Here is a 14,954-nt window from a genome sequence, read left to right on the forward strand (position 1 = left end):
ACGCTTGATACAAATGGTGTTTAGTTACTGAAAGAAGGGGCCATTCTTCAGAGCAACAAAAGGTCAGTGATCTCAGATCATAAAAAACATCTTAAAGGTAAAATAAACCTTAGCTTGACTCAGGCTTTTTTTTTTTTTTAAACAAACGGTCTGCCCAAGTATAACTCATCAAGCGTTGCTTCTCAGAGAGATATTTTGGTGGCATATTAAAGCTCATATAAATGTAAGTTGACAAACCTGACTCATTTCTATGTGACTCTTTATGCTAAGCTATGTTTAGCAGGTTAGAGTGTTTTCACTTTGCCATAAGGTCTATTCCTAATTCTGGTCTGTACCCAACAGTGCATACATGTTTAACTATTTTCATGTAATATAGGGATGAATAGACAATCATGTTAAATCTCACCTGTAGAGTAACGTATTCCAATTACACTTGAATATCTCAATGATCTCCTGTTGTCAGATATTATACTTATTGGACTTACAAAACCATATCTTGAGATTAGAGTATGAGAAGAAAGTAAAGAATAAATACTTAAAATGATCTGTACAAAATGTCTCACTCTTGAGCCTGAAAAGGCTTGGTGAGATACGAGAAAAAACTACAAAGGTGTGAAACGGTGCAATTTAAAGTTTTCATAAACAGTTCACAATTAAATTACATTATACAAACCATTTGAACTTTTTAATCACTTTTTAGATCAATACTATTCAATTCTTTGCTATTTGTTAAAATGATTTGTGTGTAAAATGGCAACGTTCAGGTACAAAACAGGTGTGTGAATTGTGAAAAGGGGCAAATTCACATAGCCAGCGAAACATTTTGTGCTTCAATTGTTCCAAAAAAAAAACAAAAAAAAAAAACGTTTTGCTCTGCCTCTGCACACTGTTCCGTAACATTTTAGGAGGTTCAGTAGCTCAACAGACACCAGACCTTCTAAAAGAAAAAAAAAAAAAAAAACAAAGTCTGGACCATTAACAGTAAGTATGGGTCCAGCCCGTCTCGGCTGGTCTGTTGTATCAAGGTCTACAACTATCAGAGGAACCTCGAAACAAGCGTCCTTCCTCAGACAGAGCGTTTGGTCCATGTGTCTAGACCTCCACCACGTCTGACCCGCCAGCACAGAAGGATACACAAACACTCGACAGACGATCATGAGGAACAAATACAGACAGGCTTCTTCCCACCACCATGTGACTTGGATATGCACGCTAACTGCTGTTCGTAATTTCTTATCATTGACACCCACCCCTCCACATCCACATATACACTTGTCAAAAATGACACCTCTACCCACAAGGAAAGGACCAGGTTCGTAGTCCTCCTCCAGAAAACCAGACTTAACCGTCTCAGCTAGAGTTTCTCGTTTTCAGAAAGCGCGTCGAGTGGACCTCTCCTTACGAGACATCTGTTTTGGTCTTCAGTTGTTAGACAGGAAGGCCTTTTCCTTTGTCCTTTTCATCTCTCTCCTGCTCTCCAGTCAGAGAAGGACACAAGTCCATGGATTTCTTCCATGCTATGTGGGAGTCCCTGCTGTTTCAGTGGCTGCCAGTCAGTCAGCCTCGTCCCTCTTTCTTCCAAGCGTTTGGCTCCATAACCATGGGAGCCCATCTGATGTGGTCCCCCCCCCTCCCCATCTGACTACCAGCTCTCCTTCCCGGGCCCAGACGGCCGGAGGGACAGAGCAGACAAAAAGGGCCACAGATTGTTGTATACCATTTACATGTAAATACAGAGCCCAGGCCTGGGTCTGGGTTCAATATTGAAGGTGTCCGCTGCACTGAGGTCCCTGTGTGTGTGCATATATGAGCATGTGAGCGCACGTGCCGACGAGGGTATACGATTGTGTGTGAGTGCGCACGCACACATTTGTGTGTGTTTCCATGTATGTCCATGGCATGATCCAGTACATCTAAATTATACAGCTGCCAAATTGCTGCAAATGTTTTAATACAAGCCCATTCTGTGGTCTCTAATTATATCTAATGGCTGCTGGATGCATTTCTCTACTGCACAAATAGGAGCCTTTCATGTGACTACCTTGGGATTTTAACACCTAGTTTGGTATATGATGAAATAAAGACATCTGGATCCTAACTTGAATTTTCTGAAATCACCATAATCGGATTCGCAGGTTTAAGAATTACTTTTGTTTGTCTGGAACATCTGAGGGCCTCATGACACTGTGAATGTAGTTCCTTCTCCCCGGAGGCACCCGAAGATGCTCAAGCAACATCCTTATTTCACTGGAGGGGGCGTGGGGGGTCAGCCTTTAACCGTAATTCATTTCTGCATAGCCTCCCTCCCACTAGCATATGCCTGTGGCTGGTAGATAGTAAGTCAGTTAGGGCTTTCCTCTGTGTCGATCTAGAAGCTTTCATACCAGGAGAGAGAAGTGTTAAAACTCTACATTCTCACTTCTGACTCACTGATTTAACCACATTGAGGCAGGACCAGCAGCAGAATACTCCTGTGGTGTAAATCTGTTTGTGTTCCCTGTCCAAAAAAAAAAAAAAAGGCAAGACAAAAACAAAAAATACACAGCCCTCCTGAAATGCAGTTTCTGAGTCAGGGTTAGGAATGTGATAAAAGCCCAGCTTGTTTGGCAGTAATAGTGCTATGGGAAAGGACGGGGATCCAGGGGTGAGATGAGTACAGCTTGTGCGTCTTGATGGACAATGTCACTGATTGCCAGTTACTTGACAAGCTGGAGTGGTGGGGAACAGACATCCCCTTCCCTCAGCAGCTCAATCCAGCCGTCCCCGACCATGAGCCTGTTAAAGAGGTCGTGTTATCTTGGAAGGCTTAATGCCGAGTCGATACAACTCCACCACCCTCCCTTACACCTCACGTTCCAGGGAACACATATATCCAGTCTACGCTGTCAAACTTTTAGCACCTGCTATTTTGCTTTGGTCCCTTAGGCTATGTCAATTCCTCTGGTGTTTCAGTAGGATGAGCACGGAGAAGTGGGTCAACAAAGGTTGATGCTAAAATGGAGATGAGGGTGAGGCAAGGGCCAATGGACAACCATCCCCTTTTGGCATTGTTGGCCACATGTTCTGTGACGACACTCTGAGCAACAGTAAAAGCAAAAGTGTGGATGTGTCATTTTCAGTTCACTGGTTTGTAGTTAACTCTGTGCTGCTTGTAATTTCCTAAAATAGCACTTGGGAAATTAACCAGTGTAGGTTTGAAACAATTCAGCATGCGGTTCTTTACGAACCGCATTTTGTGATGTTACAACCACGAATTTCAATGTATTATTAAGACTGTATGTCACACATCAACACAGTATCACATAACTTTGAAGTTGAATGAAGAGGATAAATGGTTTACCACCATTTTCACAATTCAAAAGAAATGTCGTCTTTACTCCATCACTCCTATAATCCAGTGCAATCAGGAATAGGTTATAAAATGATATCAAAAGCATTAAACATCTCAAACACTATCCAGAAATAAAAAGGTCTGACACAACATTAAACCTACCGGTACTTGGCCATCAACCTCAACTGATAGGCCGGGCAAGCAAAAAGACAAGATACCACTGGAAAATTTAGAGGAGCCATCAAACGTATCCATTGATTGGACATAAAATTGTCTTGGTTTGACACGTGTCCTGAATGGGACATAAAATGAGTGGAAGAAGGTGTTCTGGTCAGATGAGAGCAAAATTACACTTTTTGGCCTTTTTTGTGGTGCAAAACTAAAACACTGTAAATCACCCAAATAGTTCTTACAAGGATCTTAATATAGGGATATTCTGGAGGAAATCTTGCGGTGGTTACCTTCCAGCGGGGAAACAACCCTAAATAATTAAGAACTATGAATTATTTCCCTCCCACTTCATAATTATGCTCTACTTTGTGCTGTTTTTATATATAATGCCCAATGTCCTGAAATTTGTCGCTGTAAAATGAAGAAATTGAAGATTTTTCATTTTAGTAAATACTTTTGGAAGACACTGTAACTATATGTTTATTCAAAATAAAATAGTTTAGAAAATGTCTCTTATTAGTCTGCTTGTCTCTACTACAAGTGCCTGAGGACGATTAAAAAGACAGATTCCTGCTACCATAATCGTACATGTTGGTGTTTTTTTTTTTTGCTTTTTCCCAATAGGCCGTTGGTGTGGTTATTTAATGCAGTAATCCAACAATCTTGTTGTCTAACGTCAAGGGAATCAAACACAGCAAAGCAACTTCAATCCTATTTTCCTGAATGCAACCAGTGTGCTTGATTTTTGTAGGACGGGTCTTAATGCAGTGGATTATCAACCTGTGCATCGGGCTCACATATCCCCCAGATACATTTCTACAGTAATCCACCGCTGGCTCTTCCGCAGGAAAGACAACCAAAACAGGCATACATGCATGCATCACAGCAGCATCTGACAGGGAGACAGGCTGATTTACGCAAAAATAGCAATGGACGGGCTTAAGCAATCTGCCATATTTGAATGTTTTGTTTGTTTTTTAATCCAAATATCACGCATGTGTACGGAGAGAAATCCCAAAGGTGTCGCTCTATGACTGGTTGCAGATGGAGACAATTCAACATTCTGACATTATTTTTCTCTGCTTCAACACTACGAGTTATTCTTTACACGTTCAATCTAATGTTTCCTGAATAGATGCAAAAAAACAAACAAAAAAAACCCGGCTATTATTTACTGAAGCGAGTACATGTTTTGAATCACAAAATAAATTGTAGAGGCAAATACGATGTACTTAAGCGGAAATTCATGAAGCTGTCACCGTTGTATCTTTGAAGACAGCAGCATGTCTGTAACACAAGCTTTCCGTGTTTAAAGACTACAACTTTGATTAAATGTTGCCGATCTCTGCACACTGGAAAATATATATGGGGGACATTGTTGATAAGCTGGTGAAATAAATTCTTTCCAATAAAAACTTTGTTGAGGATGATGATTTGCGAAGGAGCGTGGCACTGGCGTGGTGCACACTGCTCTTAGTCCCTTTCCCAGCACCCCTCCCTCCAGGGGTCTCGGTGGCGAGGATCTCTAATGAGACTCGCGTTATTAATCCTTGCAATGGGGTACATGAATTCACTCCCGAGCAAAGGCTTCTGCAGCCACTCTGGCCCATAAAACCGGGAATGCGTGCCTTTCATGTGACGTGTTGATGATCTACTCTGACAACAATATGGTGGGACTTCCCTTCCCCTGTCGCGCAGGCCCTGGCCTGGGGCCAAGCGGGGTCATCTCAGAAACACTTGGACTTTTATAGGTGGTCAAGGAACACGCTGACAGGTCACAAGTGGGAGCTCCTTTATGAGTAAGATCTATACATCCACCTCATTTGGATTTAGTTTATTTATAGGTGGCCCATAAATCAGCTTTATTTTGTTTTCTAGTTTTCAGGTCTTTACAGGCATAAGGGGGGACCTACATGTTTCAGACCGCAGTCATTAAAGCAATAACAGTGTGGTTGTTTTAGCAGGATTATCTGTCAAGTAGCTCATGAAATAAAAGCAGTAATGTACAACAATCAGCTGTGAAAAAGTCTCACGAGGAAATCTCATGTAAAGGACGAGGAACCTGACAGTGGGCAGGGGTGAGAAGAGCAAAATCTCCTAAATAAAACTACCTTCACCAACTCCAGCCGATAAATTTGCTGATTATTAAAAAAAAAAAAAAAAAAAGATGAGAGAGAAAACAAACCTATAAGGGATGATTGTACTAATAAGGTGTTGACAGCTCAGGTGTGAAATACTGAAATGTGGTTTGAATACAAATGCGGTTTCTTTGAACTAAAGATTTACTCGCTTACTATAGCAGGAGCCACGCCGCTACAGAGAACTGGGTGAAACAGAGTGGACATAAATACACGTACATGTTCCTGTTATGTCGAAATTTAAATCAACTTCACAAGCCTGTGAGGATCCCTGTAATGTGGACTGTGCATGCACTTTGTCTGCAACTGATTACAGTTTGGATATTTATTTTGCAAAGTGACACAGGCATAAAAACCATTTGCCAGTACTCAATGAACAACCTGCGGTTTATTTTGGAAAATACACTTAATCTCAGTTGTCAGCTGTCTGATGGTGGACTGTGTGTCTGCTGAGGAGGTCTTCTTCCCTGATTGACAGGCCGTGTGCTGTATGCTTGTTGCTCCGGTCCCCTGATGGCCCAGTCGCCCAGCTTTTCTGTCCCATTTATGACACCAGCCAATCTGCCTCCAGCCGAGACTCTCCCTTAGCTTTTCACAGATTTGTATCCCCATTTTCCCCAAATTCATCTCACCTCCCCTTATACTGCTCCCTCATCCTTCCCCCTCCCTCGCTTTCTTTAAAGCTCACACATGCACAAACTTCCCCCCCCTTCCACCCACACACACCCTTCACCCTCACATACACACACACACACTCTAAAACACAAGGATGCAAACAGTAAATTGAGCTGAGGATTATGTAAAGTGAGAAACAACTTTAAGACGTGAGAGTATATGACTTCTTACAGCTTTGGGTTTTTTTTTTTCTTTTTTAGAATAACCAGTAAAGGGGGAAATATTATCCAGTGTCCTGCTCGGTCACTAGAGAGCGCTGTCTCTACAAATCCTGTGAAATCCCCCTCACCATGAAGCCTGAATACGGAAAATTTTCTCCTCCTTTGTTTTTTTTTTTTTATTTTTTGTTTGTTTGTTTTGTTTTTTCCCCATCTAGATAGGAGAGTGTTTGAATTCCGTTTCCATTATTTTAGTGTTAGTGTGTGAACGTGTGTATTTATAACCTGGAGGTGTTTGTACTGAAGAAATAATAATAATAATAATAATAATAATAAATAATAATAATAATAATAATACATCATTGTTGTTGTTTTTCAATATTTATCAAGCAAATTAATTTTGCTTTTGCCACATTATTGTAGTCCAAATTATGTACAGATTTTTACAATTAGGTAACATTTCCCGATATTTAATATATTAAAACCCCATTTTTTCAGTAAGTACTTTTATTCCGTTTGCTCGTAAGTATGGGAGTCATACGACAAAAGCACAAAATTCCACATGGACATAAATCTGCTTCACTCTTATTTGATTACACTGTATTATTTTTGTTAAACGAAATGAGTAAATCTATTTCAATTATGGATTTTTTAAAAATTGTTCGAGATTTTTAAGATTCTTACGTGATATATTTGCCTCCATTTTATTTATTGTTGCTGTTGAATAAAAAAAAAAGGGGGGGGGGTTATACAACCCCCGAAATACATCTTCTTCGTTTCTGAACGAAAATAAAATAGCAGCATGTTATTGGTTTAAAAAAAAAAAGACAAAACAGAAGAAAAAAGCAGAAGAAAAACTTCAGCAAAAAAAAAAAAAAAATTCACAGGCTTCACTCGAGCGTCTCTCTAACAAGTGTGAAATTGAAGTAACCGTCTCTTAGTTTTTGGAGCTTTATTTTCAGCAGGTTTTGGCAGCCGATATTTTTATTAACGCTGGAGCTGAAGAGGCGGCGAAGTCCAATTATAGGAAACAAGGTGCACATGTGAGTGCTTCTGTTTTTTTGGGGGGGCGGTTTTTTTTCCTTCAGGGGCAGGAGAGTCTGCGCGCAGGGAAGTGGGGTCTCTGCGCTGCCTTTCTGGAGGTGAGTTAATAGAAGCGAAAAGCAGCTTCTGACTGAATGCGGAATGTTCTCATCGTGCTGTTAGATGACGGAGGCTTGAAGCCGACGCTGGCAGGTTTACGGTGTTTTGTTGGCGCGTCCGTGTGTGCACGTGAGCGTCCGCAAAAAATGTTTGCGCGCGCGATGGTTTATCACCTTTGAGCATTTTATTTTCAAACAAAAGGTTAAAAGATATATATATAATAATAATATATTTGAAAATATTTTAGTCTCTCGTATGGAAAATAATCTCGTGCAGGGCCAGTCCGAGGTATAAGCGGTGTTTGCGCTTGCTTAGGCCCCCCTGCTGGCCTGGGCAGGTCAAGAAAACTTTAATTCATAAGGGATTGTAAACGCCTCTAATCGCACACATACACTACAAAATGTTCATAATTGTGTTCACAGAGAGCTGTGAACACAACTAATGTAAAGATTTTTTTTTGCTGCTTGTGTCTGAATTTCAGCTCTTTGTAAAAAAAAAAAAATAATAATAATAATAATAATAATTCTGGAACTATAGAGCTTTGAGAAACTCAGTGCTGCCCTTCAGTCCTGTATTGCTGCACACTTGGAACTACAGACTGAAACAACGATGCTATGGAAATTTCATAGTTTGGGATTATTTTTTGTTTTTATTGATTGTTACACAATAAACAATATAAAGGTGAAAAGACAGAAAAATGATCAGCAATAATAGACATTTGACAATGACTACAAAAATTAGTTGGTGTTTGCTCAAAAATATTTGAGACTGTGTATCTCAGTGAATATATAATGTACATGACTATAAATAGTAAGTCCAAATCATCAAAAGCAGTAGTAACATTTTGTTGGTTTTCAGTTTAACAATAGCAAGAGACCGCAAACTTTTTATTTTTCTTTAAATGCAGTGAAACTGTGGTATCTTCCATGATGGGAGCATCTTGTATTGGACAGTTTTTAAGTTTTTCTCTGAAATGAATAACTTCTTGCTGATTAAGCTTGATATTCTGGAAAAATAAGCAAAGCCATCCTTTGGAAAACCATCAGACAAGTTTTCCTTCAGCCTCACTGCAGAAATTAAAACAAATGACTAAAAACTGTGACACCTATAGGATAAAATATACTGCTCAAAAAAATAAAGGGAACATTTCACTTTAATTTTGTGTGTGGCTCCAAATCCAGGCCTCCATTGGTTAATAAGTTTGATTTCCATTGATGATTTTTGTGTGATTTTGTTGTCGGCACATTCAACTTTGTACAGAACAAAGTATTCAATGAGAATATTTCATTCATTCAGATCTAGGATGTGTTATTTGAGTGTTCCCTTTATTTTTTTGAGCAGTGTACATCTGGTCATTTTTTTCGCAATCAAGAAGATAATACAACTCTTCTTTTCTTTGTTCATGATAAGTGTTGGTGTTTTAATCCCAATAAATCACAATATTGTAAAACGGTTTTGGTTGTTTTGAGGGTTAGGGTTAGCCTCTGTGTCGTGTCTAGAGTTTCTAGAGTCAAGTGAGTGTGCTGACCAACTCAGAGGAGGAAAACCATTGTCATTACATGAGTACGTTTCCCTACATGTGGCCATGTGAGGAGGTGCTAAGAAACTGAAATCAACAACTCTATAAAGCTTTTCAGCAGAGGGCAGCATGTAGTACTCTTACACCTCTTGGCAGATGTACTGACCTCGGAATGGGTGAAACACCGTAGACCAGAGGTATTTCCGGTACCCTGCAGGTTTTAGGTGCATTCCTGGCCCAACAAATCTGAATCAATTGGCTGAATTAACTCCTCAGTAGGCAGTAAAGTTCTCCAGAGTTCTGCTAATGACCTGCTAATTTGACCTGGGTGTGCTGAAGCAGAGCACACAAAACTAAAAGTTGCAGGACCGCGGCCCTCAAGGACTGGAGCTGAAGGCTGCTGCAGTAGACCAGCAGCAGTATAGATGTCCTGGCTTCCTAAATCTTCAATGATGCTTACCTTTATTTTCCATTTTGGATGTAAAATTTAACTTAATCTGAAAAGAGTATCTTAGTCTATTAGACACAAGTTAAATGTGATAGCTGTGGTCCATGTCCTGGATCTGCGCATAGTGGACCTGGAAGCTCTGATTCCAGTCCACACCTAGTAAATCTTACCTAAACTCTTGAATGGGCCATTCTTTGCAAGCACATTCTTGCCACAGTTTTTTTCTTCTTCCACTAAACTTTCCACGAATAAGCTATGTGCACAGCCAGTGTCATGTCCTTTAGTGGCTTAATTTCCTTGGAGGGTGTCAATGACTCAACTTGAGAACTGAAGCCACAATTAACAACCTTCCACTGATTGTGTTGACCTCAACAGTTTCAGTAGTAAAAATTCTTTTTTTTTTAGTCTTCTATAATCAGATTTTGTCAGGAACTTAATTTTGCCTGGGTTTTTTTTGTTTTTTGTTTTTTGTTTTTTTTTTTGAAGGGGTTGAATAAGACTGACATGACACTGTCATAAACATGACATAACACCTGTCATGAACATCAATAAGTCTTCATGAATATTTATGACTGTTGTCATAAAGCGTCATTCGGTAAATCATGACACTTTTAATACAAAGTTGACATTATTCAAAATGTCTTTGTTATGACAACTTGACATTAACCAATAAATCATTACTGATATAAATTTGTTATAAAAGTATTACTGATTGCACTTTAAAAATCAGGTAACTTTATGTTATTAAAGGTAAAGTTTAAACAGTAATGATTTCTTGGTTGATGTCAAGTTGTCATAGCAAAGACATTTTGAATAATGTCAACTTTGTATTAAAAGTGTCATAATTTACCGAATGACGCTTTATGACAACAGTCATAAATGCTAATCCATGTTCATGACAGGTGTTATGTCATGTTTATGACAGTGTCATGTCAGTCTTATTCAACCCCCTTCAAATAACGTGTTACCCAATAATAATCAAAACTGAGATGTATAAACGCTTGGCATGTCACTTTGTAATTAATCTCTAGTTTTACTTTGTAGTCTGTATTACTGAAAACTAACTTTTTGTTGGTACTCTAATTTATTAAAATGCCCTTTGTAGTTTAACTTGAGTTAAATCGTCCACATCGGGTTTAAAAGGTAGCTGTAGCTAAACACTCTTCTGGCACAATATTCTTTCTAATTGAACCACAGCAGCGCTGCTATTGGCTGAGCAGAGGGTCTGCTCCCCTCTCCTAAACTCCTCCCCTGACGTTTACAATCCGTTGTATGAGCGAATCATATAAGAGCCGCTCAGCATCTCCCATCCAAACCATTATCTGATCTAATCTGAAAATCCGTAGGCGAGGAGAGGCTCCAACATCCCGTCGTTGGTGAAAGGGGAGGTGGGCTGCAGAAACCGAGACCAACCCGGGCGCCGGTGGCACCTCCGCGGCTCTAAGATTCCACCTCTCTGGACTCCTTTGAAACTCTTTCTTTATTTATTGCGAGAACGTGAACAAAACGATGCAGTTAGAGAATATTCTTCCCAGCGCTAGCATCAATTTACCCAAGACATTTTACAACCTGTCCTCGTCGGACAGCGCAAACAACAGCCCCAGGCCGTCCTCTCAGCTCGACTACCAGGAGGTGGAGCGCACAGAGTCAGAGACAAGCAGCGCTCCTAAAAAGTACCTGAGCGGGGTGGGCAACGGAATGCTGGGCGAGGCAGAGGGGGACTCCTATAATAATAAGACCGACGGGAGGAAAGGCTCCCCAGTGCTTGGGGAGGACGAGCTGACGAGCGGCCGGCGATACAACATAGACGAGCTCGGCTCAGACAGATACTTCATATCTTCCTCCCAGACCAGCTCCGACATGGCAAGCCCCTGCTCCCTGTTTCCCTACGCTGGACAGACCGGCTCGGTGTACACAAGCTCCAGCGGCTCCAGGTACCCGGCCTCACTACACTACGGATCTGTGCTGCCGCCCGCGGGCTTCTCCGCTCCGTCCGTGTGCAGCGGCCGGAGTCAGTTCGGCGGCGCAGGGTACCAGTTCAGCCAGGGCCCGGGCTGTTTGTACCCGTCCTACTCCGGGACCGGGACGGGAATCGGGTCCATGTCTCTACCGGGTTCCGCAGCCGGAGCGAGGGCGCAGGTTTATCTGTGCAACCGGCCTCTTTGGTTGAAGTTCCACCGGCACCAGACCGAGATGATCATCACCAAACAGGGCAGGTAAAGACCGACTTCAGGGGATTCAGAACTCAATTCGAAATTTACACCTCTTAAAAAAAAAGTTCCTTTTTTTCTTATGCTGCATCATAACCCACATTTTTTTTCTAAAATGTAACTTGATAGAAAATTATCCATGACGATTTAAAACTAAAAAAAAATTAATCGTGATTTTTTTTTTTTTTTTTTTAAATTGGGGGAAAAACCGGCCTGATGAACGAGGCCGAACTAAAACGCAAAAAATGTGTAGGAATTTATTCAAGAGTTTTTCCCAACAAAAATAAGTATATGTTAATGTTTTTTTCTTTATTTTCTTTCTTTCGCAGACGGATGTTCCCATTCCTCAGTTTCAACATCACCGGACTGAACCTCACGGCCCATTACAATGTGTTTGTAGAAATTGTTTTGGCCGACCCGAATCACTGGCGCTTTCAGGGAGGAAAGTGGGTCACTTGTGGAAAAGCAGACAATAATATGCAAGGTGATCTACATCATTTAATCATATTTTAGAAGCTGTTGCAAAAACAGAATTTCTGGTGGAACCGGGCCTAATTTGCTTAAAATATTTGTGCATAAATATTGGAATGCAATTTTTGCTCTCACTATGATGTAAACTCACATTTTGAAAGAAATCAGATACATGTTTGTGTTTTAAAATTGATGGAGTAAAAGGCCTAAATCGATTCAGCTGGTAACATTTCTAAAGAATTGCATCTTTAACACATTGTAAATTAAAAAAAATGTTTTTGTTTTAGTTATAAATTAATATAGGGTCCTATTTGTTTTTTGTTTTTTTCAAAGCAGGAGTTTATGAAAAATCAGAACCTTTTCTCCTTTTTTTGCCTTTCATTCTCAAATAAATTTAACAGTAGTAAGCAAATTTTGTATTATGTGCTTTGTCCATACTTTTTTATTTGGTTGTTTTTCACACAATACATTTCTTTTCTTTTCTATTTTAGGTAACAAAGTGTATGTCCATCCTGAATCTCCCAACACTGGTGCTCACTGGATGAGGCAAGAAATTTCATTTGGCAAGTTAAAACTAACCAACAATAAAGGAGCCAACAACAACAACACACAGGTTAGAAATGTATTTCTAATGCCTTTTTTTATTATTATAATTAAATGCTAACATGACAAATCATGCTTTATCCTGCTTATAATAATTGGAGGAGCTGTTTTTTTTTGTTTTGTTTTTTTAGGATGTTTTTCAGATTTTAACCGACAGCAGGTCACCTTTTGAAAAGCAGAGTGTGATGCATGTTGTGGTTTTCCGTTTTCAGATGATAGTCTTGCAGTCGCTTCATAAATACCAACCGCGATTGCACATTGTGGAGGTGACTGAAGACGGGGTGGAGGACATGAACAACGAGGCCAGGACTCAAACCTTTACCTTCCCAGAGAACCAGTTTATAGCCGTCACAGCCTACCAGAACACAGATGTAAGCTTTCTAATAAATGTATTTATTTATTTTTTTTACCCTGGATGCAGCAGTTTTCATTTTGACCTGCATATATACAAATGATTTTAATTTCTATTCTAATAGTTGCTTATACTAAAATGCACATTATTAATCCTGGGCTGCTTCTTGTTTACATTTCAGATCACACAGCTGAAGATAGATCACAACCCATTTGCAAAAGGCTTCAGGGACAATTATGACTCGTAAGTGTCGCACACAATTTTTTTTTTCTCTTTTACTGATGCATGTCAAAGGATCTTGCAGAGTTTTTTTTTTTTTTAATATGCGTTTCCTTGCTAACAGGATGTACACAGCCCCAGAGAGTGACAGGCTGACTCCGTCACCAACAGACTCCCCTCGCTCTACCCAGATTGTACCCGGCGCCCGCTACGCCATGCAGCCTTTCTTTCAGGACCAGTTTGTCAACAACCTGCCTCAGAACCGATTCTACACCGGCGAACGGGCCGTCCCCCAAACCAACAGCCTCCTCTCCCCGCAGGGCGAGGATCCCAGTGCTGCTGCTTCCGCCCAGCGCTGGTTTGTTCCCCCAGTTCAGCAGCCAGGCTCCAACAAGCTGGATCTCTCCTATGAAAATGACTATTCGACCAGCAGCCTGCTGTCGTACGGCATCAAGCCTCTGTCTCTGCAGACCTCCCACGCCCTCAGCTACTACCCAGACTCGGCCTTTGCCTCCATGGCTGCAGGCTGGGGAACTCGGAGCTCCTACCAGCGCAAAATGACAACAGGCCTGCCCTGGTCTCCTCGTCCGAGCCCCCCTGCCTTTGCAGAGGACCAGCTGGGGACTGCTAAAGAAAAACTGCCGGAGGAGAACGCTCAACCCACCTCAACCTGGATCGAGACGTCCCACTCGTTGAAATCGGTGGACTCTAGCGATTCTGGCGTGTACTCCATGGTGTGCAAGAGGCGCAGGATGTCCCCAGGGGGCTCAAGTACAGAGAACTCTCCCACCATCAAGTGTGAGGATTTGACTGCGGAGGAGTACAACAAGGACAACCCAAAAGGCATGGGTTATTATGCATTCTACACAAGCCCCTAAGACTGAATTTATTTAAGCTAAATATAATTATTTGGTTTTATCATTGAGTGATCTCCAGTCCTTGTTAATGCCTTTTTTTTTCTCTTTTCTCTAAAGGTGCCAAAGCTTAGTGTTTCCCCAAGCAAGCTGCACAAGGTTATTTTCCCAGGCCAGCCCCTGTCACATGAGCAGAAACATGCATAGTGATTGTTGTTTTGGAAAAAGAAGCATGTTCAATTTAATTAAATTATTTTTTACATTTTTTCTTTTTAAACAAATGTGATTTCTACCCTGCCACCCCCTCCGTATTTAAGTCATTTTTCGTTGTACAGTATTCGTGCACTTTAGAATGTGATGTATCTTGTATAAAATGTCTTCATGGGAGTGTTATTAAATGGAATAATAAAATGGCTTTTCATAAAGCATTTGTCGAACATGTCTTTCTCGGTATGTTTTTCTAAGGAAGTATGGCGCTTCATGAGCCGCTTTCCGTTTGACGTCGGCAAGCCGCAAATAGAAATAGAACGGTACGCTGGAAACATGACGGCTGTACCAGAAATGATGTTTGTTATATTATAATGTTGCAAAAGCAGGCTAAAAGGATTCCTTATTTAACTTAAAAATTTTTGGCATCGAGATATTTATTCAAAGCTTTTGAA

The 14,954-nt window shown here is 40.6% G+C and overlaps 1 protein-coding gene across 4 annotated transcripts; it reads left to right on the forward strand.

Annotated features, from left to right (window-relative positions):
- Nucleotides 1–7,522: 7,522 nt before the first annotated feature.
- eomesa (eomesodermin homolog a) lies at nucleotides 7,523–14,729 on the forward strand. 4 transcript variants are annotated; one of them, XM_015052875.1, is made up of 7 exons: nucleotides 7,523–7,615; nucleotides 11,432–11,799; nucleotides 12,123–12,277; nucleotides 12,756–12,877; nucleotides 13,080–13,238; nucleotides 13,401–13,462; nucleotides 13,563–14,729. In XM_015052875.1, exons 2-7 carry the CDS (start codon nucleotides 11,444–11,446, stop codon nucleotides 14,314–14,316), a joined length of 1,608 nt encoding a protein of 535 aa, XP_014908361.1. In that variant the 5' UTR covers nucleotides 7,523–7,615; nucleotides 11,432–11,443; the 3' UTR covers nucleotides 14,317–14,729. The 4 variants fall into 4 exon arrangements, with proteins under 4 accessions (XP_014908361.1, XP_014908359.1, XP_014908360.1 ...); XM_015052873.1 differs by having other exon boundaries at nucleotides 7,554–7,615; nucleotides 10,930–11,799; XM_015052874.1 differs by lacking the exon at nucleotides 7,523–7,615 and having other exon boundaries at nucleotides 10,874–11,799; nucleotides 13,563–14,281; nucleotides 14,413–14,729.
- The last annotated feature ends 225 nt before the right edge of the window (nucleotides 14,730–14,954 follow it).

The sequence above is a fragment of the Poecilia latipinna genome, unplaced genomic scaffold (genome assembly GCF_001443285.1).
Source record: "Poecilia latipinna isolate Pla-1442-1.1 unplaced genomic scaffold, P_latipinna-1.0 Scaffold1142, whole genome shotgun sequence".
NCBI lineage: Eukaryota > Metazoa > Chordata > Actinopteri > Cyprinodontiformes > Poeciliidae > Poecilia > Poecilia latipinna.

Bases quoted from the DNA above. Each gene is read 5' to 3' on its own strand.
- eomesa (XM_015052873.1), top strand. From the start codon at position 11,093: ATGCAGTTAGAGAATATTCTTCCCAGCGCTAGCATCAATTTACCCAAG. The intron at 12,278-12,755 runs GTGATCTACATC...TTTCTATTTTAG, and splicing joins AGCAGACAATAATATGCAAG to GTAACAAAGTGTATGTCCAT. The intron at 13,463-13,562 runs GTAAGTGTCGCA...CCTTGCTAACAG, and splicing joins TTCAGGGACAATTATGACTC to GATGTACACAGCCCCAGAGA.